This window comes from Schistocerca piceifrons, chromosome 6 (genome assembly GCF_021461385.2).
Source record: "Schistocerca piceifrons isolate TAMUIC-IGC-003096 chromosome 6, iqSchPice1.1, whole genome shotgun sequence".
NCBI lineage: Eukaryota > Metazoa > Arthropoda > Insecta > Orthoptera > Acrididae > Schistocerca > Schistocerca piceifrons.
The window spans coordinates 234241185-234261603 of NC_060143.1; the positions used below are offsets into that span (position 1 = coordinate 234241185).

Sequence of the window (20419 nt, forward strand, 5' to 3'; positions counted from 1 at the left end):
AGCAATATATTCGATACCTCATCCAGAAACGCACCCTCTCGAAACCTGTACAGCAAGCTACACCGCGACGCAGAGCGCCTCTCTTGCAGAATCTGCCACTTGACTTTGCTGAACATCTCCGTAACGCTATCACGCTTACCAAATAACCCTGTGACGAAACGCGCCACTCTTCTTTGGATCTTCTCTATCCCCTCTGTCAACCCGACCTGATACGGATCCCACACCGATGAGCAATACTCAAGTATAGGTCGAACGAGTGTTTTGTAAGCCACCTCCTTTGTTGATGGACTACATTTTCTAAGGACTCTTCCTATGAATCTCAACCTGGCACCCGCCTTACCAACAATTAATTTTATATGATCATTCAACTTCAAATCGTTCCGCACGCATACTCCCAGATATTTTACAGAAGTAAGTGCTACCAGTGTTTGTTCCGCTGTCATATAATCATACAATAAAGAATCCTTCTTTTTATGTATTCGGAATACATTACATTTGTCTATGTTAAGGGTCAGTTGCCACTCCCTGCACCAAGTGCCTATCCGCTGCAGATTTTCCTGCATTTCGCTTCAATTTTCTAGTGCTGCAACTTCTCTGTATACTACAGCATCATCCGCGAAAAGCCGTATGGAACTTCCGACACTATCTACTAGGTCATTTATATATATTGTGAAAAGCAATGGTCCCATAACACTCCCCTGTGGCACGCCAGAGGTTACCTTAACATCAGTAGACGTCTCTCCATTGAGAACAACATGCTGTGTTCTGTTTGCTAAAAACTCTTCAATCCAGCCACACAGCTGGTCTGATATTACGTAGGCTCTTACTTTATCAGGCCACAGTGCGGAACTGTATCGACCGCCTTCCGGAAGTCAAGGCAAATGGCATCTACCTGGGAGCCTGTGTCTAATATTTTCTGGGTCTCATGAACAAATAAAGCGAGTTGGGTTTCACACGATCGCCGTTTCCGCAATCCATGTTGATTCCTACAGAGTAGACTCTGGTTTCCCAGAAATGACATGATACGCGAGCAAAAAACATGTTCTAAAATTCTACAACAGATCGATGTCAGAGATATCGGCCTATACTTTTGCGCATCTGCTCGACGACCCTTCTTGAAAACTGGAACTACCTGTGCTCTTTTCCAATCATTTGGAACCTTCCTTCCTCTAGAGACTTACGGTACACGGCTGTTAGAACGGGGGCAAGTTCTTTCGCGTACTCTGTGCAGAATCGAATTGGTATCCCGTCAGGTCCAGTGGACTTTCCTCTGTTGAGTGATTTCAGTTGCTTTCCTATTCCTTGGACACTTATTTCTATGTCAGCCATTTTTTAGTTCGTTCGAGGATTTAGAGAAGGAACTGTAGTGCGGTCTTCCTCTGTCAAACAGATTTGGGAAAGGGTGTTTAATATTTCAGCTTTACGCGTGTCATCCTCTGTTTCAATGCCATTTTCATCCCAGAGTGTCTGGATGTGCTGTAAGTGCTGGAAGGAGTAAATCCTAAATGGTTGTCCTAACTGGAAAATAAAGAACAACTTGCTTGTAAATATATGCGAAGTGACAATAAGTCTTTGTTATAGTTTTCGTACGTATCAACTTGATTTGTTTCTCCCCCTCTCACTTTCCACTTAATCCATGTTGCACAGCGATGCTGAAGTGATCGGGTCGGTAGTGCGCAACGGACTGGACGGCGAGTAAAAAACTGGTCGTGCGATCAGGGAACTGGAATTCCTGCTGCTCTCAGTCCTGGCCACCGTCACTTAGACGCTGCAGTTCTATACCTGCCGCATATTTTCCAGCTCTAATCCCGCTGGAAAAGTCGCACGTGCGGGTGTAGCTCCACCAGCTCCCCCGCCCCCCCTTCCATCCCCTCCCCACCCCTGTCCTCACAGCCATGCAATTTCTCCGTCAACGAGCACTGGCGTTATCGTTGCACACAGGTAAAGTTGCCTCACTCCAGCAGCCGTAAACAACTAGTCTTGCAGAGCTGCATGTCAAACAAAATTTTGGAGACTCTCAGGTCCACTGACAAGCTGTGTGATGTTTTTCTGGAGTATAGAGAGTGTTTCCGTAAGAGCGTGCAAAAATTTAACAGGACATACAGGATGCTCCACTGAACAATATGAGGTAGGGAACGTGGAGTCGGAGAAGCCAGCTGAAGGAGACAATAGGGACAAAATCACTTTACTGTGTACTTTTACTATTTACATTAGTTTCATTTAACTGCAAATGTTATCATGGACACAATGAACGTACCATTTGTACTGTATCTAACAAAATGTGCTGATACTGATAGTCAACAACATCAAAGCAAGCATGGCAGTGACGAACTAGATTCTGATACACACTGACAGATATACCTGGTGAGTTTCGAATCACATCACAGGCAGCTACAATTATGGCAACTAATTCCATTCCCGTATTCACTGGGGTCTCATGCACAAATGACATGAGATATCTCCACGGGAAATAATGAAGGGGTTCCAGCTCAGGTGAGCTCGCGGGCCATGGACTAGGACCTCCCATTCCAATCCAGCGACCAGGAAATACAGCACTGAGATGGAGGCGGACATCAACAGTGAAGTGAGGCGGTGCACCGTCGTGTCGTATCGTATTTATATTGTCGCATGACAGAACGTGCTATGAATCAACGATGTAACAGAGCCACCTTATGGACATGTAAAGTAAACAATACTTGCATCATGACTTTCAAGTAATCAGGCTCGTCCCCCTTTCTTCCTTGTAGGAAATAAAAGTTGTACTTGTAAATAAACAGCACAGTACATGTAAACTTGTACGCTTGTTAGATGTAAATAACCTGCAAAACAGTAACGCTAGACAAAGCGATAGACAAGTTTACTTCCATATCTCGAGCTGGCTTCTCCGACCCCAGGATCCCTACCTCAAATTGCTCAGTGGAGCATTCTCCATGCCCTCATACATTTTTGCACGCTCTTACGGAAACTCCCCGTATAAAATGTGAGAGCAAGAGAATATACGACAAGTGGCACGTTTTTACAGCACTTGATGCGGATTGTTATACAGAAATGCCCCGTGTAGAAACTATCATTTAAGATTACGAAACAGACCACACGACACTAAGATGGTTATCTTGGTGGTTGAGTAAGAAATGATGCACTGGAGTGGGGCGGGGCAGAGGGTCGATAACGCTAGTGTCTAGGGGAGGGGGATTGTAGGGGCAGGTCAGACACCACGTGGGCGCAAGTCACGCCACCTGGGGACCCAAGGTCACGGGACCGCAGAGGGCTCCACGCGCTCAGCGGATGAACTGGAGGCAGCCGATTGCCCGCCACTGTCCAGCCGTACCGTTCAGCCTCAGTTGGCAGCACTGTAGCGCCGGCAGATGTTCGAAACTTTGCACAATTGATGTGAACGACGAAAGTCAGGTTATGAGGGATAGTACATCTTGGAAAACGTCATAATACGGTATCGAAAGTAAGGGACTAGCAGTTGTAGAATTTATTCGCGATGGATGTTCTCGACAAGAACCGTGCGCGAGATTCCACACAGAGTTCAGAACTGAAAGAATAAGAGAAGCAGCGTAGAAGCATTTCAAAACATCAAGTTTAATACGTGCATATTATTACACATTCGATATCCTTTTATGGAGTAGAAAGAGTTGTCCATCAGATGTGACTTAAGGTTGCGTTTGAAGTTAATTTTGTACATCACTGGGCTATTTGGTCAAAAATATATGGCTGAATGGCTCACATGTTTCTGTGAGAGCAGGTTCCACAGCGGACACCACATACCAACTATCCTGAATGAATTTTCAAATTGCTGAGTAGTGACCGCTGGTATGAAACTTCGTGGCAGATTATAACTGGAACAGGACTCGAACCCAAGACCTTTACCTTTGGCGGGCAAGTGCCCTACTATTTGAATTGCCCACGCATGACTCACAGCCCGTCCTCACAGCTTTTTGCCAGCCGCCTTTTGGTGTGTGGCATAGGGTACTTGTGTACCACTGTCGCTTTCCCCTTTCCCTTTTCCAGTCGCGAATGGTTAGCGGGAAGAACGATTGCCGGTAAACCTCCGTGTGTGCTCGAATCCCTCTACTTTTATCTCCATGGACTTCTCCGTCCGCAGCTCGTGGTCGTGCGGTAGCGTTCTCGCTTCCCGCGCCCGGATTCCCGGGTTCGATTCCCGGCGGGGTCAGGGATTTTCTCTGCCTCGTGATGACTGGGTGTTGTGTGAAGTCCTTAGGTTAGTTAGGTTTAAGTAGTTCTAAGTTCTAGGGGACTGATGACCATAGATGTTAAGTTCCATAGTGCTCAGAGCCATTTTTTTGGGCTTCTCGCGACATCTTGACACTTCTAGGAACAAATCTCCGACATAGCTGCGGACGGAAAAAGATACTGTAAGAACGGGACCAACGGCGACTGAAGAGAATTGTTCAACCTGACAGAATGAACCCTTCCGCAAATTGCTGCAGAATTCAATACAGGGCCATCAGCAAGTGTCAGCGTGCGAACCATTCAATGAAACATCATCTATGTGGGCTTTTGGAGCTGGAGGCCCGCTCGTGTACCCTTGATGACTGCACGACACAAAGCTTTATTTCTCGCCTGGGCCTGTGAACGCGGACATTGGACTGTTGATAACTGGAAACGTGTTGCCTGGTCGGACGAGTCTCGTTTCAAATTGCATCAAGTGGATGGACGTGTACGGTTATGGGGACAGTCTCATGAATCCATGCACCCTGCATGTCAGCGGGAGACTGTACAAGCTGGTGGAGGCTCTGTAATGGTGTCGGGCGTGTGCACTAAGAGTGATACGGGACCCCTGATACGTCTAGATTCGACTCTGGCGGGTGACACGAACGTAAGCATCCTGTCTGATCCCCTGCATCCATTGATGTGCATCTGCATTCCGATGGACTCGGGCAATTCCACCGGGGAAATGCGACACCCCACACGTCCAGTATTGCTGCAGATTGGCTCCAGGAACACTCTTCTGAGTTTAAATACTTCCGCTGGCCTCCAAAAAAAAAAATTATTTCGCATATCTGGGATGCTGTTCAAAAGAGGTCTCCACCTCCTCGTACTCTTACGGATTTATGGACAGCCCCACAGGATTCATGGCGTCAGTTCCCTCCAGCACTACGTCAGACATTGGTCGAATCCATGCCACGTCGTGATGCGGCACTTCTGCTTGTTCTGGGAGGCCCTACACGATATTAGGCACGTGTACCAGTTTCTTTGACTCTTCAGAGTATTTGTTTATGCTGAGTGTCAATTGCCACTACCTCACCAAGCGTCGATCCACTGCAGGTCTTTCTGCAATTCGCTACAATTTTCTAGCGCTGCGATTTCTCTGTATAAAACTGTATCAACCGCGAAAAGCACCATGGAAGTTCCAATGTTGTCTATTATGTCATACACATATTGCGGAAAGTACTATACCTGTAACACTCCCTTAGAGTACGCCCGAAGTTACTCTTGTGTCCGAAAACTTTTATCCAATGCTATGTTCTGCTTGTTAGTTTATTTGCTGGGAATATATATAAATATAACAATTTTTAGAAGGCAGTACATGTCGTCCTTGTTTTATCCCGTGTATCTAATGTCATGTTTAATTGCCAAACGATTACAAAAAACTAGTTTCCTCGCTCAATGGAGCTGTTTCACTGTTGCATAATTTTCAATAAAATTTTACTATCTATGCATGTTCTTTTTTCTCATCTTGGGTATTGTAAAATGTACGAATTTTTAGTTTCAAAGATTTTCTCTTCTGTGAGAAGGGAAAATATCGAGTTCTAGTGCGAACGTTGCAACGTGTCACGAATGCAAAGCAAAGTAATTAAATTAATTTTAAGAAAACACAAAGTGCAAAATTTGCTACTGTAATGTGAATGAGCACACACTGCACTGACTGTGAATGCCACCATTTGAGATGCACTGCGGAATGTTATGACGTTTCGTTCCGTGGAGTCCAGACTTAACCAGAGTTGAAGCCATCGCCATCGAAGACACTGGCTGGAGGAAGCCGTAGGATAGACTATTGATACTATTTGTTTATTAATTTGTTTAGTGCCAGCAGAGTCCACAGAATAGCATAAAAACATTTGCTTTAAAGGATGCATCGTTCATCGAGACAGATATGGTGAAGACGCTGGGAGGAGGGAGGCTCAGGTCGCCATTAAGTTTCACTGTCGAATCCTTAAACAGTTGAATGTAAATGCTGCAACGGTTCCGGCAAGAGCGATTTCTTTCGCAACTCTTGTGCGTCCATCTCACAATGACAGAATTTCCTCGGGACTCCCTTCAAAGGAAATTTACTCCACAACAGGAGATGGAGTGATTGAACAAGAACATTTCTTCTTACGGTACTCAGACGCTGTCAAGAGTATAATCGCTGTACCTACCAACAAATTCAGTGTGCTCTTGGTATTGGATCAGCAGTTTTCTCGTACCGAATCTTCGGCTTAGAAAACTTTTTGATCGGTGGACACCACACGGTCAAAATCGGGAATAAACAGCTAAGTGATGCAAGTCCTATCAGCAGATTGATAAGATCTAATTCTGACAGCTCAAAATCGACATCCAACATCACAACTAGTGGCGGAAATTGGCTTTAACGTTCTTAGTCAGAAACGAAGTTGTGTTCGTTTATCGAAATCCTCCCAGATGATTCCGTTGCGGTTAAACAATATACAGCAAAGAATGTCGGGAAAGAATGATACAGTATCTGTTTTCTTAGTTACAACTTGGTACAACATATTACTCACACACTGTAGATGCGTGGTGTTGCAGTGCGCATTTGGAATATGTGGAACCAGTGAACAGAGAAGTGTTAACGAAAATTTGTTCTACCACAATAACAGGCCGAACTCAGGGTGGCCAAAATATGAGCATTTTCTGATGAGCTCTAAATCCAAAAATTTCCGCATGTACCTACAGGTCCAAGTGTAATCTCAGGTCATTTCTTTCTCTTCTCAAAAGTGAAAGAAATACTTGTGGGCATCAGTTTTCGTTCCTCGAACTATTTGCGTCTGATTAAGAAGTGTTCGCAAACATCTTTCCCTAATACTCAAACAGTGGATCATCCACCACGTGATTTGAGAGACTGCACCAACGCGTATATCCTGAAGGGGAATAATGAGAGATTGCATGATATAATTTTAAGATAGAGGTATTTATATGTATTTTAACGCAACTGTCAGCACAAAGCATTGTGAGCGGTAAGATGCAATTATTGGTGGAAGAAATCATTGGGCGGACTTGGGATTTAAAGTCTAATAACTGTTCATCCACACGACCACGGTAATGTGTTCTTAACGCTTCCCATGACCCTCTAATCGACGCCTGTCTCTCATTGCAGCTTCAAATTCTACATTACGGGTTCACTCCATGCATTTATTTCTATAATTCATCTATTCTTCATTTAACTTTATCGTAGCGACCACAATCAAACCTCCCTTATTTTTACTGGTAGCAACTATTAGTGCAGAAGCCTGCCTATTCATGCATTATTAACTTCATAGATGAGGCATGCTTCACAACTATCCCTGTTCATTGATTTCCATTGTTTTTTCAGAATAGGGAGTATCTATAACTGAAGCTTTCGCAAAATATATCTATGTCAAATCTTCCAGAAGAGCTTTACGTGAGGTGATTCTGGCTATGACTGTTGGTGAAAGTAACTGTTTCAAATGGCGAAGTTAAAGTAAATCAGCATCTCGCCCTTGCTTACAAGTAAAAGATGTATTTTTTCTCCCATATGAAAACAATATAGGCGTTTACAGCAATCAAAGAATTCTCATATTATTATTAACGAAAATTAATTCCTGTACAGCCTAACTTACGAATATTTACGAAATTTGACCAGCGCATTTGTTCCGTCTTGAATTCATTATTCTGTTCGAGATTTTTCTGTCTCTCTCTTTGCAGTCGCTTAGCGCTATCGATGCACCTTTGGAAGTGAGAACAAATTAATTAATCTAATAGTCAAACTCTTGTAAGTTATTAGTATTTTATATCCGAATCTAAAGTACTGATTCCAATCTGACTAACGTATCTCGCCAAAGGTTTCCTTGCACGTCGTAATTGTCATGATTGCCAGATTCAGCTTTCGTGAATAACCAAAAGTTCTTGAAACATTCAAGACGGGGAAACAACATTCAAGAAAGCAAACATACATATCACGACTACTGAATGAGGTAAAATAACTATGCGTTATAAGGTACAGTGTTTCATGCAGGGACACTCTTCGGATGAGAGATCTGCTTTCTAATAAAGCGAAAATATTCAATCGAATACAAATTTGGACTTTCACGAATGACAGGATTTCGCTGCTCCAAGTTTGTCAGTGATAATTAAGTCATAAAAACGAACGGTTCATGGTTAAACTCAAAAACAAAAAAGTCTTTTTTTTTCATATAAGGCGTTCCTTCTATCTATTTGACTACGTAAATCGGATAGCTAAAATAAAAATGTACTTTTCTAAATTCTCCGCAAAATTTTGCAGGAGGGGGTTCTACCAACTAATGCACAAAGAAGGGTAACAATACAGATGAAACGTAATTTTACTCAACTCCAATTGTAAATCAATTTGATGCGCATTCGTTCACTTGCTACTAAAATAAACTGGTGGCTTACCTAATTATGGCTTTTCTAACGATTCACACGAATCCGCTAATGAATGTACTTCACACAAAAAGGTTTCACCGAGTCCATATTTCAAAAGACGGTGTGGTGACTACCTCACTAAAAGTGTTGATTCATGTTTTTACTGGGTTATCACTAAATATTGTTTTCGTGCACACGTGTAACTTAATGCGCATCTTTTTCGCATGGCAGTCTCCAGCTATGACATGCTTCTTACTAATTAATTGTTCCATGGAAAACGGTCCCATGCATTTAACTGTCACAGAGCTTTATCTATACTTGTTCTGTTACGAACTTTATGTGAGACCGCCCCTGCGTACAACTGCTCCACATCACCGACGACTAAATGCAAGATATCTATTTACGCTCTGCAGTCGGGAAACAGCGCACTAGCGCAGTTGCAGGGTCACTAGAACACCGCAGTTGCAGGGTTGGTAGGACGACCTGCAGGGTTCGCCAAGGAATGGAATATTCCACTCGCCGATACGCCAAGCCCCTCAGTACGCCCACCACCGCTACTCCCAACATGTTATATTCCACCCTCTCGTGAATGCATTACGAGAATTTATTGCGTGGATCGAATAGCATTCCTGGTCCTTATTATTTTATGTATTTCCTTTCCAGCTTCTTCCTCACTTCGCTTCAGTGCCTTCTGGCATACTTCAGAAACTCATATGAAGACGATAAAAAGAGATAAGAAGAACAGCAAATAACAAAAGCACAAGGCGCATGACTGTGTTTTAGACCTCACGTTATCAGAGTTCCGGTGATGTGTCGGAAATATCTTGAAAGCAAAATTTGTACCGGTACCGCAGTTTTGAAATTGTTATCACAGATGTCTGCTTATAAACATGAGGCAGAGAAATAATATAATGTTTTTATTAGACGCGATAAATAATAAGACATATTTTACTATCCGTCGTAACGATTCTCCAATGGAAAACAGATTCTCTGATTACAGTAATTTTTTGTCATAAGTATTGGGAAAGCGAACAAGCTATCAAAAGGTGCTGTACAGTACAAGGGGACGTACCTTGTGCCCTGCACTTCATAGTAGTTTGCAGAGTATAAATGCAGATGTAGATGTAGACCAATTGAAATTTTCTGTACCAGTTGGAAGTCTGAACAGGTTCAAGAGCCGAAAAGACAGCAGACACGAGAAAAACTATGTTATGATTCAGAGTGTAAACCATAGAAGATAGATGAAATCAAAATGACACACAGGCATGTCTTAGTTGAGACATTGATGTGAATAGGAGAACACTCTTTCATTCTCATCTACAAGACAAACACCAGATTCGTTCAATGACAGACGTAAAAGTAAATGTTAAGTTCTGAGTGGTGGTAAAGTACAGACGATATGACACTGAGGGTCATAGCGTCTTGTAACAGCACGTGCACGTGTGAATAACGTAGTCATTGAGATAGAGAACCCGATACATGATACCATGCTTTTAAATAAATGCTTTAGAATTATGTACGTTAAAGAATCCTTCATTTATGAAAACTAGGTTATTGTTGCACATTGACAGTAATCCTGTACTATAGCCTTGAAGTAGTACTAATTAATTATTCTCCATTGTTACATGACAGAGTCACCTGTATTATAGCGGAAAAAGATATATTTAATTTAGTGATGAACCAGTCATGTCAGGATAGTCGTGCTTACAGTTATTTGTTTCTTCTGTTGCAGGTGCTTTCCTGATACCCTTTGCCGTAATGCTTGTTCTGGAAGGGATACCTCTTTTCCTGATTGAACTGGGCATTGGACAACGCATGCGGCTGGGATCCATGGGCGTCTGGAACACAATACACCCTTGGCTGGGAGGAATTGGCATTGCTAGTGGAATAGTCACGTTCTTGATCTCGTTGTACTATAACGTCATCATCACTTGGTGCTTCTATTACCTGTTCAACTCATTTCAGGTAGGAAGATCCCACCTAATTTCTGTCATATGAATTTTTTTTCCTTCAGTATTCTCTTATGGGTATAAATATGTTAGAAACCTTACTTTTCCATTGGAACATGGATTTGTACAATATGAAACGTTACTCTTCGAAGAAATAAATCTACACATTCCCTTATCCTAACGAAATTTTCAGAAATATATAAATTTGATTCTGCATTTCGAGCTGCATTGTGGAACATAAAAATGATAAATACTGATAAAGAAACTGTTCAGTCTCACAGTAGTAAACACGAAATCGACAACAGAGAAATTTTTGGGGTAGTTTAACCCTTCATCAGATAGAAACTTATAACTGAATCCTTCTAATAGATGTCATCAAAAATCCCAGTTCACGCATATATACACTCTCTATCAGACTACTTTCATTAGAGGACACTACAGCTACCCAGCAATTGCTTGGTATAGTTGCAGTAAGTGGTGGTCATGACAAGATGCCTAACAATAGCAAATACTTTCGTTCATTCATAGATTTAGAAAAGAAACAGAACCTTCTGGAGTGTGAAACAAGTCAAGGTATAGATACAAAAAGACAAGAACATTGATCAGATAACTACTTGGCACACATTGTTTGTAAGTCCACTCACTACAGCAACAGACAGACTTGCCGCCTTTGAGGGAGGATGTTCACAATGAAACAGGTAGCAGTGACCATGATGCACCTGTAGCAACATGATTACCAAAGCATGAACAGTAACTAAAAAAATTAATTTTATTCTTGACAAAAATAGATAAGCCAGCAGTAATGCCTTAAATCTAGGAGGAACTCAAGCATTTAGCTCTGGCAGGAGCCTGTAAGGAACTGTGTCTCTAGTTTAGAAGTACGAGGGTGGTTTGAAAAGTTCTCTAAACGGAAATGAAAAAAAAAGTACTTACATCACTGATACTTTTTTTATTTTTCAATGTAGTCCTCCTGTAGGTTAATGCACTTGGTCCAACGATGTTCCAGTGCCTTGATCCCATCTCGAAAATGAGTTTCCTCCGGGCCTGCAAAATAGTTGTCAACTATGGCTATCAGTTCTTCATTTGAAGTGAATCTTCATCCCCAACAAAAGTTTTCAGTTTTGGGAAGAGATGGAAGTCTGACGGAACCATATTAGGTGAATAAGGTGGGTGTGGCAACAATGCATACCTTAATTTTGCCATGGCGATGGCACGTGTGTGTGGGCGCGCATTGTCTTGATGGAAGGTGACTTTCTTCCTTGCCCAGGATGTTAGCATAGTATTCTCCAGTAATTTTTTGCTCAGTGGGGAGATAATCTACAAACAGAAACTGATGCCATGACCTTTCCTGCTGAAGGAATTGTCTTTGCTTTCTTTGGTGGCGGAGAATCAGCATGTTTCCACTGCTTTGACTGTTGTTTTGTCTCTGGAGTATAGTAGTGCACACAAGTTTCTTCAGTGGTCACAAACCATCGCAAAAAATCTTGTTCATTTCTCCTAAAATAGGCCAAACATTGTTCCGATATGTCCATTGTCATGCGTTTTTGATCCAGCATCAAGAGTCATGGCACCCATTTACATATCATTTTTTCATTTCTAATTCTTCAGTTAAAATATGATATACCCTTCTGGATGACATCTGGCAAGCGTGAGCAGTTTCACGCACTTTCAATTGGTGATTCTTCATGACCATTTTGTGCACTTTTGCAATGATTTATGGAGTAGTGACACATCTTGGCCAACAACTGCATGGATCATCATCTAAGCTCTCCTGACCAAATTTAAATTCAATTGTCCACTCGGCAACAGTTGAATATTAAGGAGCAGAGTCCCCCAGTGTAGTCTGGTAATTGGCATGAATGTATTTTGCTTTCATACCTTTCTTTACAAAGTACTTAATCACTGCTCAAATCCCGATTTTTTTTTTTTTTTTCCATCTTCACAAATCATTATGCGGGAACAACAACAGAGCCACACCACCACCACAGCTCTCTTCCAAGAACACTGACGTGGCATGTGTTTATAGGGAATAGTCCAATGAATATCACATGAACAACTCGTTGCGCTAGTGCTGACCTCCCATGGTGATTCCGAGAACTTTCCAAACCACCCTCGTGTATTTGATCAATTATTGGATAGATATGTACCTAGTAGAACAGCTCATGATGGGTTGTACCTCTGTAGTAACAGGCTCTGTAAAGGAACTTCTCAAGAAGCAGTGACTAGTGCACAATATGTGTAAAAAAAAAAAAAAAAAAAAAAAAAAGCATAGGACTATAGACAGATATACACTGAATGAAACACATTTGGATGTTGAAAGAGCAATGCATGAACCCAGAATGAGATTTTCACTCTGCAGTGGAGTGTGCGCTGATATGAATCTGCCAGGAAGTTTCAATGCATTAACCCTTCGATTACTGCCATAGTAGAGCCTTGTCAAAAGACCTCTAAAAAAAAGTAATTCATATGTTTATCTACAAAGAAGATTCAGAAATACTGCACCAATGTAACTGTTGCACCACCACAAAGATGAGTGTTGTTGATATTAATGTCAGAGGGATTGAGAAATAATTGAAATTGCTAAAACAGACAAAAGTTACGGGGCTGATGGAGTCTCTGTGAGGTTCTACACAGAATTTGCAGCTGAGTTAGCCTCTCTCTTTAACCTTAATATGCTGTGGATCCCTCAAACTAAAAGCTATGTGCAGTTGTTGGAAGAAGGTACAGGGCAAGGAGAATGGTACTAGAAATGATCCACAAAAACTACCGCCTGGAACCATTTACATCCATGTATTGTAGAATCTTAGAACATAATCCAAGATGAAATGTAATGAAATATATTGAACCAAATGACCTCCACCAGCATTGAATCTGAAAACATTGGATTTGCCAGACCCAGCTGCACTGTTCTCACATGACAACCTGGAAACCAAGGCTGAAAGCAATCAGGCGGAAGCAATATTTATTGACTTCTAAATCACTTTTGGCTCAGTGCCACACCAATCAAAAGTATGATCATATGGTGTTTCAAACAGAATTTGTGATTGGACTGATAACACTGTTCTACAAAAAAAACTTTTGTTCTATTTCTGATAAAAAATATTGTGATCCTAGTTGTATTTTGCATGCTGAATTGAAAACTGGTTTTGGTTTTTTTCTGTCAGGGATAGTTTATGAGTAATCACAATTTTATTTCTCTTTTCAGTTTCTGATACAGTGCAGCAAACGTGAGGTGAAATTCGACAAACAAATGCACATCTTTATGATGTTATAAGTTCATCACATTAATGGAGGGTGGGATCTAACATATAACACAGTAACCTTTGTGTATACACTTTGAAGCATTTATTTGACATGAGAAATTTCAGAAAATTGACAAACAATAAGCCACTGCCTTGTATTGGACATCACTTTTTTTCTCTTGTATTGTGAATCTTTCTTCTTTCGAATGATATTCCAGCAATAATCTGCTAACATAGAAGGTACCCACTTCCCTTCATAGTGCCTTTCTATGGTAGAAATGTCTTTATGGAATCTTTCCCCATGTTCATCCGATACGTCACCACAACTCTCTGTGAAGTAGTCCAGATGAGAGTCCATCATATGTACTTTCAAAGACATATTGCACCCCAAATCCTGATATGCTTTGATCATGTCCTTCACCATTTCTTTGTCGTTAGTAGCTCTTCTTCTTCCGAGGAAGTTTTCCGACACCATCTTGAAACAGTCCCATGCGGTTTTTTCTTTATCAGTTAAACATGCTTCAAAATTTGCATCTTTCTGCAGCTCCCTGATTTGTGGGCCCACAAATACACCTTCCTTTATTTTTGCAGCTGAAAGTCGGGGGAATTTGGTAGCTAGATATGCAAACCCACAGCCTCTTTGATCCATGGCCTTCACGAATTGTTACATCAGGCCAAGTTGGATGTGAAGCGGTGGAAGTAGTATATATTCAGGAGCTACCAGACTTTCACGTTGCACATTCTTTTTGCCAACTTTCCATCTTCGCCTAGGCCATTTCTTTTTCACGTAGTGTGAATTTCGGTCTCGACTATCCCACTCGCAAAGAAAACAGGCATACTTTGTGTAGCCTTGTTGCATTCCCAGTACCATAGCAATTACCTTGAAATCTGCACATATTTTCCATTTGTGTTCATTGTATTTTAATGAATTTAGCATCCTTTGTACAAATTCGTAATTCTCTTTTGTCAAACTAGTATAAGCTACTGGAACAGAGGCTATTTTATTTCCGTTATGGAGCAAAACACCCTTCAGACTTGTTTTTGATGCATCTATGAAAAGTCTCCACTCCTGTGAAATATAAGTGAAGTTCAGCACTTTCATCAGGCCAGCAATGTCATTGCAAAATGTCAGTGCTTCGCCAGTTGAAAAATAAGAAATAAAGGCATGTTCTCTGTGCCTGAACACACTGATTTTAGTACTTTGGTGCAGTAGATTATACTCTTGTAATCTTGAACCAAGCAGCTGCGCCTTTTGTTTACTTAGTCCTAGATCACGTACTAAATCATTAAAATCTGCCTGTGTTAACAAATGTGGTGATGACTCACTTGTGCAGTGATATAAAGAATCATCATCTGTGATTTCTTCAGTACTACTTATTTCAGTGTCACTTGAAATTTGACCTAGAGCTCTTGAAGGTACTGGAACGTTGTCGGAATGCTGCAATGGCATTCTCGCTGAAGGCAGATCTGGGTGAACAATGTGCCTCTTCGACTTTTTGTTTGTAAAACTCTGAATTTTTGTTAGACAGAAATAACAATCAGTAACATGCTCCTTAGGCTCCCTCCACACCATGGGAACAGCAAACAATGCCACATTCTCTTTACCTTTCCACCACTGAATTAGTTTGCAGTAACATGTAGCACAGCAGAAATGTGGTCCCCATTCTTTATCTTGGTCTCCTACCTCTACTCCAAAGTAATGTTTGTATGCTTTCTTTATGACTGAAGAAATTTTCTTTCTATTTCTGGCAAAAGTGAACTTCCCACAGATGTAGCAGAAGTTGACCGGCTTATATCGACATCCACGATGACGTGGCATTTCTGCAAATTTAAAAATACCACTTTGGTAATACACCTGTATTAAATTAATAGTAGGGAACTAGAGGAACGCTGATGTGTAAAAACAAGCAGTCGTTTTACCTTCAGCACCAGGCTCAATCAGTTTACACGCAGGAACTAAAAAATTCAACCGTGCTCGGAAATATGACAGACATTTACTTGTCAGCCAAAACACCCATTCATTAAGACTGACACAAATTGTGGCTAACACCACCGTTGTAAACTCGATGCACCTGCCCCTAGGAGGCCTGAAGCTTTACTGCCTAGGCAGCGACTGGCTGTCACCGTTCGAGTTAATGAGATGTTTCAGGTGGTCTTAATGACATAGGTGTGGCAGGGGATAACCTAATGATGTCTGATTCTTCCCACCTGCTGTTGCACAAGAAATTATCATGTTCTATCATTACTGAATGCGGCAACATACCCGTATTTCTCTATAACGTCTCTGTGTTTGCCATGAATTGTGTGAATATACATATGTATACATATTAAATAAAAAATATCCCTGACAACGATATTTTGTTTACATATTTGAATTTCCCACAGTAAAATGGTCTAGAAGCACATACTTTAATATCAGAAATAGAACCCATGTCGAACAGTGTAATTTCTTGGTAGGGAAGGTGAAGCTTGTTACCTTGGGTGGAGAGAGATTTACAGATGTAGAAGTAACCTCAGGTGCATCCCAGAAAAGTGTCTTGAGACCCTCACTGTTTGAATTGTATGTTAATGAGCCGACAGACAATGTTAACAGAAACCTCAGATGTTTTGCAGATGATGCTGTTATCTGCAGTGAATGACTATCTGGAAAAAGCTGCACAAATATTCAGTTAGATCTCAGTACGATTTAAGAGTAGTGCAAAGATGCCAATGTACTTTAAACATCCACCAATGTAAAATTGTGTGCTTACCAAAATGAAGAACATAGTATTCCATGACTACAATATCACTGACTCACAATCGAAACTGATTGACTCATATAAATACCTGGCTGTAATGATTTGTAGGATGAAATGAAACAATCACAAAGTCTCAATCATAGATAAAGCAGGCAGTACACTTTGGTTCATCCTTGGGATGCTAGGAAAATGCAACCCATTTACAAAGATGATTCCTTATAAAATTCTCGTACAACTCATCCTAAATGATTGCACAAGTGTGTGGGTCTGCATAGCAAATAGATATATACAGTGAAGAGCAGCACAAATGGACACAGGTTTGTTTGACTCATGGAGATACTGGAAAAATTGAACTGGCAGACACTTAAAGACGTGAGGAATCTAGGACTGTGTAACTCGCCTACATATTCCTACCATTAAGGACTGCAAAGACTAAATTAGACTGATTACAGCATACACAGAGGATTCTAAGCAATTATTATTATTATTATTTTATTATTTGTTGACCATCCAATTTATCGTATGCGGTCATATGAGATTTGTCATGTTTTGATACAGAAAAAAATTAATAAAATTGCCTTATGTAATAGTGCCTAAGAACAAATCTTAAGTTTATAAACCAAACACATTAAATTTTATTTGATGTAAATTGTAACAGTGCTGTAATTGGGTAGAAACAAGAAACAGTTAGCAGAATGAATTTCCACTCTGCATTGTAGTATGTGCTGATGTGAAACTTCCTGGCAGCTTAGACAGATTAAAACTCTGTGACCAGAACTTGAACTCAGAACTGTTGAGTCTCAGTCTGGCACACAGTTTTAATCCAACAGGAAGTTTCATATCAGTGCACACTCTGCTGCAGATTAAAAATTCATTCTGGAAAAATTCCCCAGGCAGATGAGGAACTGGTGGAAGTAAAGCTTTGAGGACAGGCCGTGAGCTGCGCTTGGGGTACCTCAGTTGCTAGAGCACTTACCCATGAAAGACGAAAGTTTCGAGTTTGAGTGTCAGTCTGGCACAAAGTTTTAATCTCCCAGGAAGTTTCAAGAAACGATTAATTTAATATTCTGTACTGTTGGGGCAAATTATACTGAACACTATCTCATGTAATGTCAGTGACATTGCCGTAAGGAGCACTTGATAATAGCACTGCTACTTATGAACACCCAACTTCTTTAGTAACTCTGTACATCAGCCCTGTGACACATGGCTACATGTAACTTGAATTATGGGACAGATATACTGACATTCTGAGAATCCATGTATCCACTAACACTAAAAATTTCCACTTATTAACATTTTTAAGCTCCTTTTTAAAACTGAACAACTTTAGAAGTGCTATATAAAGAATTTTGGGATGATATATGATACTGGTATTTCTTATGTAGTTTTGTTGTTGTTGTGGTCTTCAGTCCAGAGAGTGGTTTGACACAGCTCTCCATGCTACTCTATCCTGTGCAAGCTGCTTCATCTCACAGCACCTACTGCGACCTACATCCTTCTGAATCTGCTTAGTGTGTTCATCTCTTGATCTCCCTCTACGATTTTTACCCTCCACGCTGCCCTCTAATACTAAATTGGTGATCCCTTGATGCCTCAGAACATGTCTAACCATACAGTAAAGCTGCATGCCCTCGGGAAATACTATGTAGTTCTATATGAAAATAATTAGCATGTATTGTTGCACAGTCATGGAATGCACTGTTTACAGAAGAAAACTGCGGGTGAGATTTCAAAAAGCAGATACTTTTGAAGATATAAATAGATAGAAGAGACATAATTTTAAGTTCCTTACCCTAAAGATTTCCCTACACGGCTCCCTAGCTGCAACACCTTTTATTATTCTTGTTGCTCATTCTTGAATAGTGAGTGAGTGAGTGAGTGTTTTGTGAGACTTGAATTGTCCCAAAATAAGAGACCATATCACAATAGACTACGCATAAATTCAAAATAGGTACCATTACTATTTGTTCACTGCAGTAGCTTTCTAGCATTCTAAATCCATAGCAGCATTTACTTAACTTTTTGAGCGGTTCTGTATGTTTTTCCCACTCTAGATATTAATCTAGCCAAATTCCTAAAAAAAAAAAAAAATATTCAGAGTTTGTAATAGCTTCTTCTTGCCTAACTTCACAATTATATTGTGCCTTACATTATTTAATTTGTGGCTGAAATTCATCGATAATGTTTTTTTTTTCTCATTCATAAATAATCAGTTATCCCTAAATCATTTACTTGCTTCTTTTGTTGTTATTTCTATTTTTTGTGCAAGTCAGCCTAATTTTGAGCTGTGATAAAGAGACTTGTATCATGAATGAGACGTACAGTATCAGTTTATGTTAAACAGGTTGGTAAGTCATTTTTAAATATCAGGAACAATTGAGGTGCCAGCACTGAACCTTGGGGTAGTCCATAACTAACTTTCTTATATCCAGAGAAGTATGAGGCATGTGAATGGAATGGGGAGGAGCTCTAATAAGTGGTACAATGGGGGAAGTACCCACTACCATGCACTTCATAGTGGTTTGCAGAGCATAGAGGAAGATGTAGATGTTACTTTGATAAATGTCCCACATCCATGACATGAGGTGATCATATCAGTTATGAAAAATAATCCTATCACTTTTGAAGATTAGGTACTCATGACATTTACAAAATTGCTCTTCAGAATAGAATACTGTAATGTTCTATGTGCCATGTCTAATTTATTAGGTAACCCAAATAAACAGACTGGATGAAAAGACCCAAGAGATGTCACATGGGTAACACCTCAGGTCTTGATAATGGCGTCAATAGGGCAATGAAAAGTGTCCACAAGCCTGTTAAAAGATGTCATATGCAGTTGAAGCCATTGATTATTAGATCCAATAGAGGTAACAGATTGTGAAGATTTCCCTCCGACATTTGTCATGGGAAGGGTCACACGACCATCTCGAACTACTTTTACACAATATGTAGTGCCCAAAGTAACCAGTGTGTCCTTTTAAGAGGTAACAAATACTTTATCTACATCTGCAAGCCACTGTTGGTGCACGGTAAAGGGTACCTTGTTCCACTACTACTCATTCTCTTTCTCGTTCCAGTCACAGATATAATGAGGGGAAAATGGATGCCTATATGCCTCCAAACAAGCTCCAATTTCTCTTAACATATTTCCATGGCCCTTGTATACAATGCACATTGGCATCAGAAAAATTGTTCTGCAGTTGAATTCAAATGCCAGTTCTCTGAATTTTCCCAATTGCAAAGAATGTTGTCTTATCCCCAAGAATTCCCATTTGAATCCATGAAGCATCTTCATAATAGATACATGTTTACTGAACCTACTGGTAACAAATCTAGCTGCCCACCTTTGAACTGCTTCAATGTCTTTCTATAGCCCACTCAGGTGAGAATACCAAATCTCCATAATACTCATGAGTTGATCAAACCTGCCGGTATCAAATCTAACAGCACACTTCTGAATTGCTGCTATGTCTTCCTTTAATCTTTCCTGGCAGGGATCCCAAACACTCAAGCAATACTTAAGAATGAGTTCCACTAGTGTTCTGTATTGGGTCTCCTTTACAGATGAACCATGCTTTCCTAAAACTCTCACAATAAACCGGAGTCAACCATTCGGCTTTCCTATTAGTGTCCTTAAGTGCTTTTTCCATTTCATATAACTTTGCAACATTATGCCTAAACATTTAATCGGTGTGACTGTGTCAAGCAGCACACTACTAATGCTTTATTCAAATGTTATAGGATTGATTTTGGTACTCATCTGCATTAACTTACATTTTTCTGCTTTTAGAGGAAGCTGCCATTCATCACACCAACTAGAAATTTTGTCAAAGTCAATCACTCAATGACAATATTTTCCTGTATACTACACCATCATCAGTGAACAACTGCA

General features: G+C 40.5%; 1 protein-coding gene across 2 annotated transcripts in view; it reads left to right on the plus strand.

The window, feature by feature from the left end:
- The window catches only part of LOC124802960 (sodium-dependent neutral amino acid transporter B(0)AT3), a 188089-nt gene that overhangs the window by 136895 nt on the left and 30775 nt on the right, over positions 1-20419 (plus strand). For both annotated transcript variants that reach the window (XR_007017171.1, XM_047264052.1), the window contains exon 2: positions 10325-10557. Coding sequence is in view for 1 of the 2 variants with exons in the window: in XM_047264052.1 (XP_047120008.1) it covers positions 10325-10557 (233 nt within the window). In the remaining variant the exon portion in view is untranslated. The remainder of the gene's footprint in view (positions 1-10324; positions 10558-20419) is intronic.